Source organism: Pyrgilauda ruficollis, unplaced genomic scaffold, assembly GCF_017590135.1.
Source record: "Pyrgilauda ruficollis isolate IOZ18807 unplaced genomic scaffold, ASM1759013v1 scaffold44, whole genome shotgun sequence".
Lineage (NCBI taxonomy): Eukaryota > Metazoa > Chordata > Aves > Passeriformes > Passeridae > Pyrgilauda > Pyrgilauda ruficollis.
Genome location: NW_024525934.1, coordinates 3,984,571 through 3,999,944, shown reverse-complemented (window position 1 = coordinate 3,999,944; position 15,374 = coordinate 3,984,571). Strand labels below are relative to the sequence as shown.

The following is a 15,374-nucleotide window of genomic DNA, read 5'->3' as shown; positions in this document are numbered from 1 at the left end:
AATGCCTGACATTTAAAGCCTTTATACAGTAACTCATAACCTGTTCTGAGATTTAATATGATTTGTTGACTTGTGTGTGAGAAACTCTTAGGTGTTCCCTCTACATGCATCACTCTACTTTAGTATCCATTACCTGATGTGACTATTTCTGTAACTATTAGTATCTATTCTTGAGCTTCTTGTCTGCATTCCTGTTACCTAAATTGGAAATGTCAAGCACTTTGGAAGCTGTTTTTACTAGGTACACTGTCAAATATACTGCCTTTACTGTTCTTAGCTTTTTTCTCTTCCATGCTGCTGAGTACAGAGAATTCCTTAAAGCAGGAAATATTTGCAATATAGGAAAGCTTTATAATAAATTGGAACTGTAGGTGCTGCAGAACACAATTGTATTCCTGAGTTCAGATGTGCTTAATGTGATTTTATCTTGCTTACAGACAGTTAGCTGGATAGGATACTGCTACCTTGCTTAGCTACCTGTTATTGACATGACTTGTTTAATGTCAAGCTATTAAACCCCACATTCACGTCAGCAATCTACACATTAAGCATTCAGTCTGAGCTGGTTAGCTGCCCTCCTGTCTTGAAGGAGGTAGAGAGACAATTCAGAATGCTGTTCATCCCTTGGTCTTGGTCATCTGTAACACTTTTCCTCCACCTAAGGGAAGCGAATATTATCCAGGTGGTCCACATGGGAATATTTAGCTAAGGTGAAACTTGCCCTTTGTTGTTTGAAACTATTTCATAAAATGAACCCAATCAAACATTTTGGAGAATGGAAAAGGATCTCATGGCAAAGAATAATAATTTCTTCATTACAAGTCAAAAATTTGTTTATCCATAGGTCACAATGAAGATTATTGCTATGTCACCTTCTGGCTTCTGGCAGAGCAGAAGAAATCGGTATGATCTCTTGGTGACATCTCTTGGAGTTATATGGGTCATACTTCACTTTGCCTTACTGGTAAGATACACAAAATGCAATTCCAGTGATTAAAATTATTTTATCTTGAGGCACCAGCAGGGGGACTGCTGCTATATATACAGGTAAATCTCTGAGAGTTTAATAAGGCTGAAATATATCTGAAAGAAACTAAGCTTGATGCTAAGAATGATTGTCTTGTACAATCATATAGTGCAAAAATTGTCTTTCTGATGCAAGTTAGAGTCTGTAAATGTGGTAGGAAACAAGCCTTTAGGAGGGACGTAAGTGACAAAAGCAAGGAGACTGAAGAGAGTGAGAGCACTTGCTAACAAAGGTCTTATGAGCATGAAGAAAGAGGCAAGGCACAGAATACAAACAGGACCAGAGGACTGGAAGAAGGCATAGGTTCAAAACTGCTGAACTATACAAACCCTCCCAAACCCAACAGTGATTCTGTACCAGTGGCTTTGGTTAAGGGGCAGTGTTTAAATCAAGAAGACATGAAGGAGAGAGGGGAGAAAATCAGCTCTTGCTTCATTTCACACCAATTTTTAAAATTTAACTACACTCCTGGCTTCTTTTTTTACAGGGGAAGGAGAAGGGATGGTTGATGCTTGTCATCAGTCACAAGTTGTCAAAGTCACAACCCTATAATGTCTGCAGGATTTTCTCTTGTCTGCCACATGTTCTGTTTGAAGAAAAACCTGTTTCATGTGACTAGTCATTTTGCCCTGATAGTCACAGTTTCTCCCTGCTACTAAGTAGCTTGGAAGGCCTGGGGAGTTTCTGTAATCCAGCAGCTTCCTAGACAAGTGCACTGGGCCTGATGGACATAATTAATAGAGGACTGAAGGGTTTTTGGCTTGATGTGTGGGGAGGTTGGGTTTGTGTTCTTTATATTGTTGCTAATCATTTATGATTTCTCTTATTTCATATGGGGACTGCCCTACATTACTAAAAAATCAGTTATCATGATCTGTTCAAGAGATTCCTGGGGGACCATGTTTTAAGTCTTTTGTGTTTGTGTTCCAGAATGCATACACATACATGATGGGGGCATGTGTAATTGTCTTCAGGTTTTTCTCCATTTGTGGGAAGCATGTAAGTATAAATTAGAAACTATGATTACTGCTCTGCTCATGTATAGATTAAAGGAGTAGATGCTGTGCATCTCTCAGGCAAATTCTGTAAGGCTCTGTTTTCTAGGCAAAAAAAAAAAAAATCAAACAGTCAAACAGTAGCCTTTAACTTTACATGCTGTATTTAAAATGTAAGGATTTTAAGTAGATTGTATAATAGTGCTATGATTACTGGAAAAGCTGAATTTTTTCAGAAAACAAAGTGCAGCTGCAATACCACAGCTTTTAAAAATGCTCTATAGGACTCTGAACATACACTGTGCTTCTTTCAGCCCTTTCCATTTCAGTGACGTGTGATGGGCATGCTTTTTTTTTTATTTTTACTGTTAGACTAATGTAGTGGTGGTTGAATGCATCATCTTATTATGATAGTGCTCTCTTTAAAAAGTTTATTTTTCCAGAGTGCAGGTCTGTGTCTTTTTTTCTACAATGTATCTTGTCACAATAAAGGATTTATATTCCATTTAAAAACAATTTTGGGCCAAGATGTTCTTCTGGAAACACTGGGATGGTGACAAAGCAAGTCCCTTCTCAAGTTTACATTTCTTTTGTGTTTGGATTTCTCTGGTGTAATTGAGAATAGACTGGCAGAAAAAGCATAAGCAGAGAACAAACACATTTATTTAACAAGAGGTGACACTGCATTCCCTTGCTGTAGAACTTCTTAGACTATCCAAATATTTTCTATGAAGTCTGACATATTAAAGTAAATGTGATGAAAAAACTGCTGTACTAGGTTGCCAGGGTTAAGAACAGTAAGTCAAAGGGTTTGTTCAGTAAAGATAAAAAGTTTTCTTTAAATCAGACTACACAGAGCCTCTTGAGCTTTGGAAGTCAAATGAAAAATCCTTGCTTCTCCTATGCAGCCAGACCAAGTGATTGCCTTCAAAGCTTTCTGATTGATTCTAAAGTTTTCTTCAAGGTTTTAACCTAGTCATTTGTACTTTCATGTTACCAGCTGTTTCAGTTTCACTAATTTACCCATCCCGATGCAATGCGATGACTAAAGGGCAGCAGGAATTTGGCATGATTATAAAGAAAAATAACACACTCAGTCCCATTAAAGGGAATTTTTTGTCATATCCAAAGTATTTAAAAGTGTTAGGACAATCTAGGGCAATAAATTTATCAAGAGTAAAATGTAAAATATAAGTGCATGGAAAAGTAATATCTATTATCAAGGCACACAGCCTATGAAGTTTTCAAAATTATGCTCTCATTTTGTGTTCTTTGGCCAACTTCACAGAATCACAGACTCACAGAGTGGTTTGGGTTGGAAGGGACCGAAAAGATCATCTCATTCCAATCCCCCTGCCATGGGCAGAGACACCTGCTACCAGACCAAGTTACTCAAAACCCCATTCAACCTGTCCTTGAACATTTCCAGGAATGGAGCATCCACAGCTTGTTTGGGCAACATGTTCCAGTGCCTTACCACCCTCACAATTAATTTCTTCCCAATACCAAATCTAAACCTCACCTCTTTCAGCTTAAAGCCACTTACTCTTGTTCTGTCACTACACGATCTTTTAAAAAGTCCCTCTCCAGCTCTCTTGTCACCCCCACTTAGGTACTGGAAGGCTTCTGGAAGATGTCCCTGGTCTTTCACAAACTCCCATGAGAAACTACTGACTTAAAAAGCTGTACTGATCTTAAGGAAATCTCCTTCTCTATATGTGAAAGTATTCCTTTAGGTAGGCAGCAGTATCTGTGGTTTCTGTCTAGCAGTTAGGATCACTTTCAGGTAAGCCCAGAGTAGTTTACTGCAGCACTGTTCATGCAATGCCAATGCTGATACTTCAGGAGAGTACTGATCCTAGGATATTATAGTTAAGCTTATGCTGTGCCATCACTGTAATATCCTACACTGTATTGTCCTATATTACTTTTTGAGGAGCAACATCTTGACCTTGTAAATGAGGAAGATATGCTGATGTCTGTAACAAGTAAAAAAGCACATACAGATCAAATCACATTCATAATGTACCATTTTACTGAGCTCATCCGTTAAAATTAATGTGTCTAAAGGATTTGTTGTCCAAATGGCAAGTGCAAGAACTCACATTTATGTTTTATCTTTGCTTTCCTGAGTACTGTCATGGATTGCTTTTTCTCTGTCTTTCCAGGTTACACTGAAAATGCTTCTCCTGACTGTGGTTGTCAGCATGTACAAGAGTTTCTTCATCATAGTGGGCATGTTCTTACTGCTTCTTTGTTATGCTTTTGCTGGAGTGGTGTTATTTGGTACAGTGAAATATGGAGAGAACATTAACAGGTACAGTATGGAGTTCCCCCCTCACAGGGATGTTCTTTAAACAGCCTGAAAAAATCACATTCTGCTAGAGAAGTTTATCTGTGGTAAAAAACAGACAGATCTGCAGCTCTGGCTGAAGAGCTCTAAACATAATTTCTGATAGGAGGCACTGAGCCATCTTTCCAGTCCTTGTGCATTGGACTAAATGACACCTGATCCAACCCAGAGCAGACTGAGAGCTGTTCCTCGTTATGCCAGCTGTAATATGATCCAGGCAGTACTGTGCTAGCCCACAAGATGCTGAAACACACTGTACCTACTGCATCTTACTGGCATCACCCAGGAAGAGGATCCAGTTCCTGGAGGCAGTTCTTAGAACAGGCTGTTAGCTGGAGATTTCCCAGTCATCATCAAGCTTACAAAAGAAAATGGAGACAGGGAATGCGATCTGGCCTTGAGTTTTCTTTAGTTCTCTGATCAAATGAGCTAAAATACTCAAACCTCTGTCTGAGCTAGAGTTCAGTTGTTGTATCTTAAATCATTAAATAAATAATTCAATGGGATCATTCAAATAATACCGTAATTATTTTTAGTTTAAAATAGAAGAACAGTAGAAAATGGAAATATTTTTTTCTTGGCAATGTTTTAATTGTGGGAAGTGAAATGATCTCTCACTCTCAATCTTTCTCTCTTTCTTTAAAACAGACATGCAAATTTTTCATCAGCTGGCAAGGCTATTACTGTACTCTTCAGAATAGTTACTGGAGAAGACTGGAACAAAATTATGCATGACTGCATGGTAATTACAATACTACCAGAGATAAAGAAATGAGACAAGAAATACTTCAGGAAATGAGAGATACCCTTCCATCTCAAACTGTTTTCAGTATCTTAACTCTGTACAAGGAATGTTGGGCTTGCCTTTATCTCTTCAAGAAAATAATGTTCACTAAACCTCAGAACATGATGCACAAATTGCAGTTCCAGTCTCATACTCACAGTATAGTATTTCGTAGAGCTAAGCCATTAGATGATTTAAAACCAAAAAATAGATGGTAGTTTGAAAATCAGAAATGCAGTAACTCACTTTTTCACTATTATCTCTGCTTTGACTGGGGCAAGGTGTCTTTTCAGATTTACCTTGTCTTTGATTCCTGCACTTTGGCTTATTCCATGTGAATGATAGTCTTGATGACCTCAAAATTCCTCCTTGAATCATTATATTTTGCCCAAGTAAATGTTTGTCTGTGCTTTCCATTGCAAGGAAGACCACATGCCTCTCCTTTTTAAAATTAATGAACAGGGAAGAAACATTTTGAAAATCACTGTGCTTCAAAGCAACAGCTCGTTCCTGTACAGTGGCATAATGCACAATGTGCCCTCTGTATGGTAGTAAGATCTGTGCCTCAGCCTTTTTTGTCATACCTCTCTCTCTTTCCTGATTTCTGTCTACTAATGGAAGAAAAACAACCTGCTCACAATATTGCCTACAGTATTATTCCCTAATTGGGAAGCCTTAAAGAAATAATAGTCCTAAATATTATATTATTATTATTATTATTACTATTATTATTACTACTACTATTTTACTTTGTTTTCTTTTGTTTTGAAGGTTCAGCCTCCATTTTGTACACCAGATAACAGCACCTACTGGAAAACAGACTGTGGAAATTATGCTGGTGCTCTTATGTATTTCTGTTCTTTCTATGTCATCATTGCATACATCATGCTAAATTTGCTTGTTGGTAAGTGAAAATAGACATTAATAACAACAAGGTACATCTTGGCATGTAATATGCTAGATGTGAGTCTGTTGTGCTGTTCAGTATGAGGCTACTTTGTACCTTCAGTGTTACCTTGCGTGCATATAATGATTTTGATACTTCTTTGGCACGGGAATGCTAAATCTCAGGAAGTTTGGGAAGGAAAGCTTTTGGAACAAAGAAATATTCCAGCGTTTAAGATACAGCTTTTAAAAAGCATGGTGAATATTGGTGTGGCAAGACAGTATATTATGCATTGAAACTCCTTGTCTTAGCATAAAGGCATTTGTAATATGGAGTTTGCACAACAGAATTAATGTTACAATGTAACTGCAGGCTTTCTTTAGGGTGTATTTTCTTCTTGTGGTTTTCAGCTATCATTGTGGAGAATTTCTCATTATTTTACTCAACTGAAGAAGATCAGCTTTTAAGTTATAATGACCTAAGGCATTTTCAAATTATATGGAACATGGTTGATGACAAAAGAGAGGTAAGAAATAATAATTTCTTGATAATAAGAAGAGATACAGTAAATTTCCAGTTTTTCTTGAAAAGGAATATGAGGGGGGGAAAGTGTGACAGAATTCTCTGAGCAGTTACTGTTCAAATTTGAGATGTGACTGTGGTCTAATGTTGTTCATGGCCCTTCAGGTATTAACCTGTATTTTGTGAAGTGCTTTTAATAGCAGTTTTACAAACAAACATACCTATTTATAGGATCAATATAAGAGCATCTTTCCTCCCAGCTCCCTGAGAGTTTTTCCCTTGGAAGTCTACAGATTCGTATCCATTTTTTGTGTCTGATCTTTAGAAGATCTTTGCTGAGATTTCAGCACTGCACAATTCTAATGGGGAGGCTAATCAAGTATGGGCTGGGTGAGAAGACAATGAAGTGAAAACTGTCTGCATAGGCAGGCCCAGAGGGTGAGGGTCAGCAGGACAGGTTCCAGTTGGAGGCCAGGAACTCGTTGTGTGCCCCAGGGGTCAATACTGGCTCCAGTCCTGTTCAATATCCTCATTAATGACACGGACAGAGTGGCAGAGGGCACCCCCAGCACATTTGCTGGTGATGCCAAGCTGGGCAGAGTGGCTGATATGCCACAGAGACAGGCTGCCATCCAGAGGGACCCTCACAGGCCTCAGAAGCCTCATGAAGTTCAGCAAGGAAAACTGCAAAGTCTTGCACCTGAAGAATAAACCAAGGCACAGTATGTGCTGAGGACACCCAGCTGGAAAGCAGCTTGGCAGTAAAAACCTGGGGCCCCAGTGGACACCAAGCTGGACATGAGCCACCATTGACCTTGTAGAAAAGACAGCCACTGGTGTCCTGGGTGGTATTAGACAAAATACTGCCAGCAGGCCGAGGCAGAGAGGGTTCTTCAGCTCTGCTCAGCACTGGTGAGGCCACAGCTGGAATCCTGGTTTGGTTCTGGGTTCCTCTGTACACAGACATGCTGGACAGAGTCCAGCAAAGTGACACAAAGATGATGAAGAGACTGGAGCAAGTATCCTGAGAGGAAAAGCTGAGAAAATTGGCACTGTTCAGCCTGGAGAAGGCTCAGGGGGATCCCATCAATGTGTATAGACACCTGCAGGGAGGGTGCAAAGAGGACAGAGCCAGGCTCTGCTCAGTGCTGCCCAGTGACAGGGCTGGAGGCAACGGGCACAACCTGAAACGCAAGAGTTACCTCTGAACATCAGGGAACTGTTTGTCACTGTGATGATGACTGAGCACTGGCACAGGTTTTCCCAGGAAATTTGTGGAGTCTCCATCCTTGGAAATATTCAAAAGCCATCTGGACCTGATCCTGGCTTTAGGAGACCCTGATTAAGCAGAGGGGTGAGACAAGGTGAGCTCCAGAGTTTCCTTCCAACTTCAACCATTCTGTGATTCTGAAATGAGAACAACATCTGGGAGACTGAGCTGCTCAGATGCCCACACAAATTAAATCATCATCTGAATGATTCATTACATCACTGACACTTGAATGCAATCAACATTATGGTGAAAGTAGTTGGTTGACTGTACTTGGCTCATGGCTGTGCTGGAGAGGGAAGCTGCAGTCTGTACTCATGAGGGCAGAGAGTTCTGAATCCATGGTGCCCAGCAATGACAGAATCTCTCTGATGTGGAACACCTTACAGCAAAAATAGTTCTGATGAGGCTCGTTTAACAGAACAAAAGATATTTGAAGATTGTGAATACCACAGTTTCAGAGAGAAGTACACTCAGTCTTAATTTTGTAACAACAGATAGAAATTGTCGTCACCAAAAGTGCTGGATGTGCTGCCTCTTAGAGCAGATAACCTTTAAAAAGCCAGTAAACTCTCAACATTCTCCTGCTCATTGAGAGATGCACAGAGAAGGGCACAGGTTTACAACAAATTATAGACATGGCTATGAGTATTTAAACTATAGTTTCATTTCCATTTTACAAAGGCAGCTCTTTGGGAATATGATTCTAATTACAGATGAGTGCAAATGGGGAAACTAAATCCCCAAGCAATTTTGAAAAATTCTGGCAAAATTAACAGCATGGATTCTCATTGTATATGAGTCAAATAACCACAAAGACTTCTGTGAATTTTCTGAAGAACTGGCTGATTGTGCACATTCTTCAGCAATGTGTTCACAGTGACTTAAATATTCTAGGATGCCTGGGCTGTCGGGGTCCACTCTGGCTAGCTATAGACCCTTGCCCACACGATACTTCATAGATGAAGGTAAAAGATTGAGAAGCGCTCTGCTCCACGTGGGAAATGTTGTCCTTTATTCCAAGACACACATCAGGGGGGACAAACCCATGGGAGGAAAAAGAGAACATTCCTTGGCAGCAGGGAGCTTTTATACCCCCCGGGATGGGGACAGAGGGAGAGGTCCACAGTCAATGGGACACCAGTGAGGAGTGGCAAGGGGAGGGGTAACCCAGGGGAAAGACCACCAGGTAGTACCGGCATAGGTGAGGGAAAGACCATGTGATGGGGGAAAAGGGGTAACAAACCACATGATATAACAAGCTATACAGTGCAATATAAAACTATTCTGTGCAAATTCCTAATCACCCAGTGCAAGAGAACAACTAAACTGGTGCACCACAACACCAGGAGAAATAGTTTTTCTCTCAGTGATCAAGTTGGATGTCTGAGTTGGTTGTTAGATCAGAGTAATAATTTACCATCAATTATGTAATTTGACACAGGGTGTAATCCCTACCTTCCGAGTGAAATTCCTGCTGAGGCTTCTGCGAGGCAGGCTGGAGGTGGATCTCGACAAGGACAAGCTGCTGTTCAAGCACATGTGCTATGAAATGGAGCGGCTCCACAATGGTGGCGATGTCACTTTTCATGACGTGCTCAGGTACACCGAGATTTTCTCCACATTTTTAGAACAGATATAACAGCCTGTGTTTCTTTCCAGGCTATCAGGTAGCCATTAGGCTTGGGAGAAGGCAAGACTCATAGCCACAGAGGCACTGCAATTTTAAGTGTTTTACAAAAATTAGATTTCCCTCTTTTTCCTACAAAAATATTAGTGATGGCAAGCACAGGTCCTAGGGAAACAGCTCTAAGTAATTTTAACATTATCATTGCAGGAGGCTGTCACAAACTACAGTCACATGTTCCTTTTGTATCCCAATTAATGCCTTCATGAAATGTGTAGCAATGTGACAGTGAGTCTGATAGAAATAAAATAGAAATGGGAACATTATCCAAGCATAAACACTTAGGGGAGGAAAAAAAACCCAAACCACCACAAATGCTCTAATTGCTTACAGTTCAGCAGTTCACCTGTACTGGATAGGTGGATGTAGGTGATAAGGTCTTTGTTTTGAGCTCAGTAAGTCTCTTCTAGAATCATCTCAGCAATTTTTTTTTACCTTCAAATGTGAATTTACTTTGCACACCTGAATTATGTATTTTCACACTAAGGTCTTAAGTATGAGCTTTGATTCTCTAAACAATGCAGACACCAGAATTTTAAAATACATAAATTGTATTTCTTCCAGCATGCTTTCATATAGGTCTGTTGATATCAGAAAAAGTCTTCAACTGGAAGAGCTGCTTGCCAGGGAGCAACTGGAATATACCATAGAAGAGGAGGTGGCCAAGCAGACCATACGAATGTGGCTGAAAAAGTGCTTAAAACGAATCAGAGCAGTAAGTCAAGCTAAAGCAGTATCTAAATGTTTGCATAAATTGAACTGCTCAACAATGCTGCAATCTGTGTCCCTATGCTTCATTTACTTTGGAGTCATGATAATACTTATCTGGAGTATGTAGCAGTTGATAACTGAGCAAAAAAAAAGTTTGTTACAGCTCTGCAAAAATAGAGCTGTTTGTTACACCTCTACACTGCTACAAAAAGAAGCATCTTTTGAAAGCCAAAACTGTCTTCCTGCCCAAACTTTATCTGTCTTTTCGATGCAACAGGAAAGTGCATATAAAGAGACTAAAGTTAAAGGAATTTAAAAAAGAATTTAATTAGATGGAATTTCATAGGCCTAATCCTTCATCACATAATGTAATTGTATAATTTCCTTGCCTCTGCTGGCAGATGAGAAACCTGTAGATGACTCTCCAGATGGAGCCTGTACTACGATAAATTGTTTGAGTGAGCCATTACAGTTACTGTGTGTGCAAATGAGCAGTGTCTACATGGAAAGGAGGTGTATGGACCAAGTCACAACCTGATTGCATTGATGACTGGTTTTTCAGTTACTATGAGTCTGACTCCAGGTTTTTGACACATATATTTTTTGTTTTTGTAAAAAATTACTTCTTGTGATAGGAGATTTTCCATAGTGATCTGTCATCATGTCGTCTGTCTTCTGTTCGTAAATTTATACAAATACTTAGCTGAATATTTTGAATATGATGTACATTCCAGCTGAAACATCAGTGTTGAATGATACACAGTTTCATTTTGATTTCATCTCTGTGATAATAATGGCAGTAAATTTAATCTCAGCTCTCAGTTCTGGGTTTGTTCAACTCTGTTGTTCATTTCATTATGATATTGAACTACACTATGTTAAAGTAAATATGCTATTCATTTCACTCTAATAATATGGTTCAGATCATTTCACATTCTATGAACCTTTTATAAACTGAATGTAATTATGGAAGTTAAGATATATTTTTAAATTCTCTTGTTATTCTCTAAGTCTCCTTAGTGGGATCATATGAAAACTACCCAGGAAAGTGAAACCCTTCCTAAGTGCTGTTTATTTTAATTTAAAAGAAAATTAGATTGTAAAATCATCATGGTAGTAGGTTTGTTTTTCTATTTGTACTGTAAATCTATATTTAGTCCCAAGGTTTTCACTACTATTTTATTCAGTTTTATTGACAGCCTGCTCCAAAGTCCATGAAAGAAATCAGAATTTTTTCATTGCATTCATGTAATTCCCTATGAATCTCTATCAATTTCCTGGTTTCTTTTTCTTTGCCAGAACTTTTAAATGATAAAATCAAAACTTTGTATGTGTTTAAACACTAGGTTTAAACCAATGATTGAACAATGTGCCTTCCACATAATGTAGTTCATAAATTTCATCCTCTATTCCCTAAAGGTTAGAAATGTGCTAGAATTCACTTTATTTAAATAGCAGCTTCTAATACATGGATCTTTATTGATCCACCTGGAATCCACAGCTGGTGCTCACTGTTCAGTTAAATACTTGGAATACTTTTTTAAAAAAATCAAACACGTTGGTGTGACAGAGCAATGAGAACATTTTTTTAATCACATGCTGTATCTTGATAGAAACAGCAGCAGTCGTGCAGCATTATCCATAGCCTACGAGAGAGCCAACAGCAGGAGCTGAGCCGATTTCTGAATCCTCCCAGCATTGAGACAACACAGCCCAGTGAAGATATGAATGCTCTTAATCAAGATAACAGTGCTCAGCCAGAGGTATGTTATCCAGAAAACTATCAGCTACTTATAACAAATTCTGACAACTTCCATGTTTTTTATTTGTTCTTTTTTAAACATCACTTTAACTGAAAAAAAATTAAAAACTAATACCTTCTTTTGCTTCAGTCTTTGCCATCAGATGCAAAGGCAAGATGCTCTAAGGCAGAAATTCCCCAACATATTTGACCATCTTGGTATCACCATAAAGGAGAAAACTCAGCAGTACGATTCTGTCAGCCCCAGCTTTCAGCTCTTGCATGAGCTGTGTGCAGGCTTGGGGAAGTGAAGCTTTCCAGTTCAGGCATTCTGAAGTAGTGTTTGCACTGAGAGGGAGAACTGGGCATGCTGGGACCTCTGAACAGGATAGGAAGTATAGAAGGTACAACATAAGGACTGCTTTCCACAATGGTTGTAGTAGGCTGAGAATAAGTCCATATCCTTCAATAGGATGAATGGCATTGAGAGTCCACATGACCTTTTTGCTTTTGTCTGTTAGTGGTAGTTTTCTGGGGTATTAAAGAGCAGAAAGCATGCTGCCCTAACCAATGGCAATATGTTTTGTTGGTATTCATTGATAAAGCCTGAAACAGAATAGAAAGGTATCCCTTCCTAGGGTTACCCAGCGGAGCTATGATGAGATTCCTTTTTCTTTGTTCAGACAAGTAGCCAGCAGCAGCTCCTTAGCCCAACACTTTCTGACAGAGGTGGCTATAGACAAGACACTGGAGATGCTGGGAAACCTCAGCGGAAATTTGGACAATGGCGCTTGCCATCAGGTAAGTAAAAAAGGTTTATCAGTAAAGTCCCCACATGCAAAATTGCTGTTGTGTAATGACAAGGCCAAGAAAGGCTTCATGATTCACCATTCTCCCTCCTGGCTGCTGCTTGCACCCACATGAGGGCTTTCCTGTCCTCATGCCTGTTGGAATAAAGCAGTTTCTTCCTTTCTTCACAATTCGGAAAGTTTGGAAGATGGGCTCAAGCATTGCCCTGTGCAAGTGGTTAAATTTTTTACTTTTTCATACAGTTGCTCAGGACTGATTTCCATCAGTCAGTTCTATTCTGAATCAGAGTGCTACCCTCAAAGGCTGCCACTGTTGAGACCCTAATCATGTCTAAGTGGAAGCAGGAGGAACAGCAATGCTGTTCTGTTGACTACCATTGACCCTATTTTTGTTGCCAATGTATTTGTCCAAGAAACAGGATAGTTTAATAGAAAGCTTTCAATCCATGATTTCCATTTAAATATCACTGAGCAGCAAAGATCAACATTTTGTTGGAAAAGAGAGAAAGAGTGAGAAGAAGCATGCTAAGGACTCATACTCTTGTAGTCGGCTGCACAGGTTTTTCAAGTGAGAAATCTTGAAAAAGAATGAATAGCCCAGGGTTTCCTTTCTTAGCACTGATCTTGTCTGTGTCAGTTTTGAACATTCCTCAGTGGATGATCCTAAAAAAGAGGGTAATTGCCATGCACAATACAGCTATATTATAAGTAGTCTGCCTCTAGTACAGCAGAGACAGGTATTTAAGATCATGAATAACATAATTAAGAATCAGTTGTGGGGCATATATACTGTGACATGTGTTTTAGTGCCATACCAGCAACTTGTACCTGTTTCAACCCCTAGGCCATTGTAAAGTATCACTTTCTAGATGTAGCTGCCAATCCTAAAAGCACCTCCCCACCCCCACCCCCCTTCCTCACATTTACTGCTGTCACTGTTTTGCCAGCAGGTTAGCTCATGTAAGTACTGCCTAAATCATTTAGGTTGCAATTAGCTGGATAAGAAGAGATCTTTTGCATCAGTTATCCCAGCAGAAGGAAATGAGGCGCTGCTCAGTTAAACTGCTCTGCCAGCAGATTAGTGGGAGCAGTGTGAACATCTGGAGCTAGGAAAACAAACAAACAAATTAGAACAAAGCCCTACCCTTTCTGAACTAAATCAGTTTAAAGGTGCCCTAGTCTAGCTAGTTCTCCATACCTGAATTCTAAGCAAAAATGTTCAAGAAGCAGAACTACTCTAATACAGAACTTTCTGAACTTTCTGTTTGATTTCCTAGCCCCCAAACCAATAAGCCATTCAGTGTCTTCAGTCAACCTCCGTTTTGGTGGACGTTCAACCATGAAATCTGTTGCATGCAAAATGAATCCCATGTCAGATGCTGCTTCCTGTGGATCAGAAGTCAAGAAATGGTGGACAAGACAATTAACTGTGGAGAGTGATGAGAGTGGAGAGGACCTTCTTGATATCTGAGAATTTAAGTCATACCACAATCTAATTTTCTATGTTTAGAATTAAAGAGGCTGTGATGTATGATTTCTTTAAAATCAATGTCATAAATTTTCTCTTACGCTTATCCTCCTGCCATATGAAGTGTAGCCCACACTTCTGTGTTAGAATTGACTTCTCTAGGTACTAACTGTACTCTAAGAAACTTGTATACTATAGCAGTACTAACAAAGCCAGAAAGACTAAATTGCCTTTAGCAGACAGAGCATTGAAAGGTGTCATGTGTTCTGTAAAATCATAGTGAAAATTTGACATACACACCTCTGTGTTTTCCTTCAACCTTTACCATACTTTAAAGTGGCAACACTTTAAAATACAGGGTTAATGTATTTCTTCTCATTGTGTTTTCCTTACTTAGTAACATTTCTGTAGAAAAATTTTGTTCACAAATAACCTGAAGAGGTCAGCACTGACTTCATGTTCAAGGCAAGTATTTTTACTAAGTACAGATACTGAATTACAATTCTAAGCTTTCACTAAAATATGCAAGATACAGGATTACTCATTTTAAAATTAGAAGGTGAAGGATTGGCTTTTAAAATGTAAATATCTTTGAGGTTTGGTTAATTATGCAAAGAGCTTGATTTTCATAGAGAAAATGGGGTGGGGGGGAAGGAAAAAAATACATGAAAAACTGTGCATTTAAGCATCCAGCAGAAGATTTTCACATGAAAAACATGGGTTTATGCTTCATTTTCAGCATATTCTGGTTACATATATGTGTGGTGTATTATTTTTCTTTTAATTGGGTCCCATTTTACTTGTGTACTCCTAAGGTTTTCTTCTTGTCTGTGATAAAAATTAGCATGTTAGGGATTCTAATTACAAAGTAGTATTGTATGTCTTTAAAAATACATTCAGTTTTGCCTGCATAGGTAGAATTTTACTTACCCATGTTACTGCTCATGCTACAGGCCTGCAAAGGTAAGGCATGGTGCGGTGCTGTGGCCAAGTACCTTTGTCCCTTTTATCCCAGCACATCACGTTTGACATGTTGGCCTTCACTTGTTTTACGAGCCACCAATAGCACTACATTATCGCCAGTGAAAAAGCAGCTATCGCTTTCATAAAAGCTGTTCCAG

General features: G+C 39.2%; 1 protein-coding gene across 2 annotated transcripts in view; it reads left to right on the top strand.

Moving 5' to 3' along the window:
* The window catches only part of NALCN (sodium leak channel, non-selective), a 214,728-nt gene extending 200,472 nt beyond the window's left edge, over positions 1-14,256 (top strand). For both annotated transcript variants that reach the window (XM_041478293.1, XM_041478292.1), the window contains 11 exons: positions 845-964; positions 1,958-2,026; positions 4,191-4,339; positions 5,024-5,117; positions 5,931-6,063; positions 6,456-6,571; positions 9,282-9,439; positions 10,089-10,239; positions 11,849-11,998; positions 12,660-12,777; positions 14,063-14,256. In XM_041478293.1, coding sequence (XP_041334227.1) covers positions 845-964; positions 1,958-2,026; positions 4,191-4,339; positions 5,024-5,117; positions 5,931-6,063; positions 6,456-6,571; positions 9,282-9,439; positions 10,089-10,239; positions 11,849-11,998; positions 12,660-12,777; positions 14,063-14,256 — 1,452 coding nt within the window. The remainder of the gene's footprint in view (positions 1-844; positions 965-1,957; positions 2,027-4,190; positions 4,340-5,023; positions 5,118-5,930; positions 6,064-6,455; positions 6,572-9,281; positions 9,440-10,088; positions 10,240-11,848; positions 11,999-12,659; positions 12,778-14,062) is intronic.
* Positions 14,257-15,374: the final 1,118 nt, after the last annotated feature.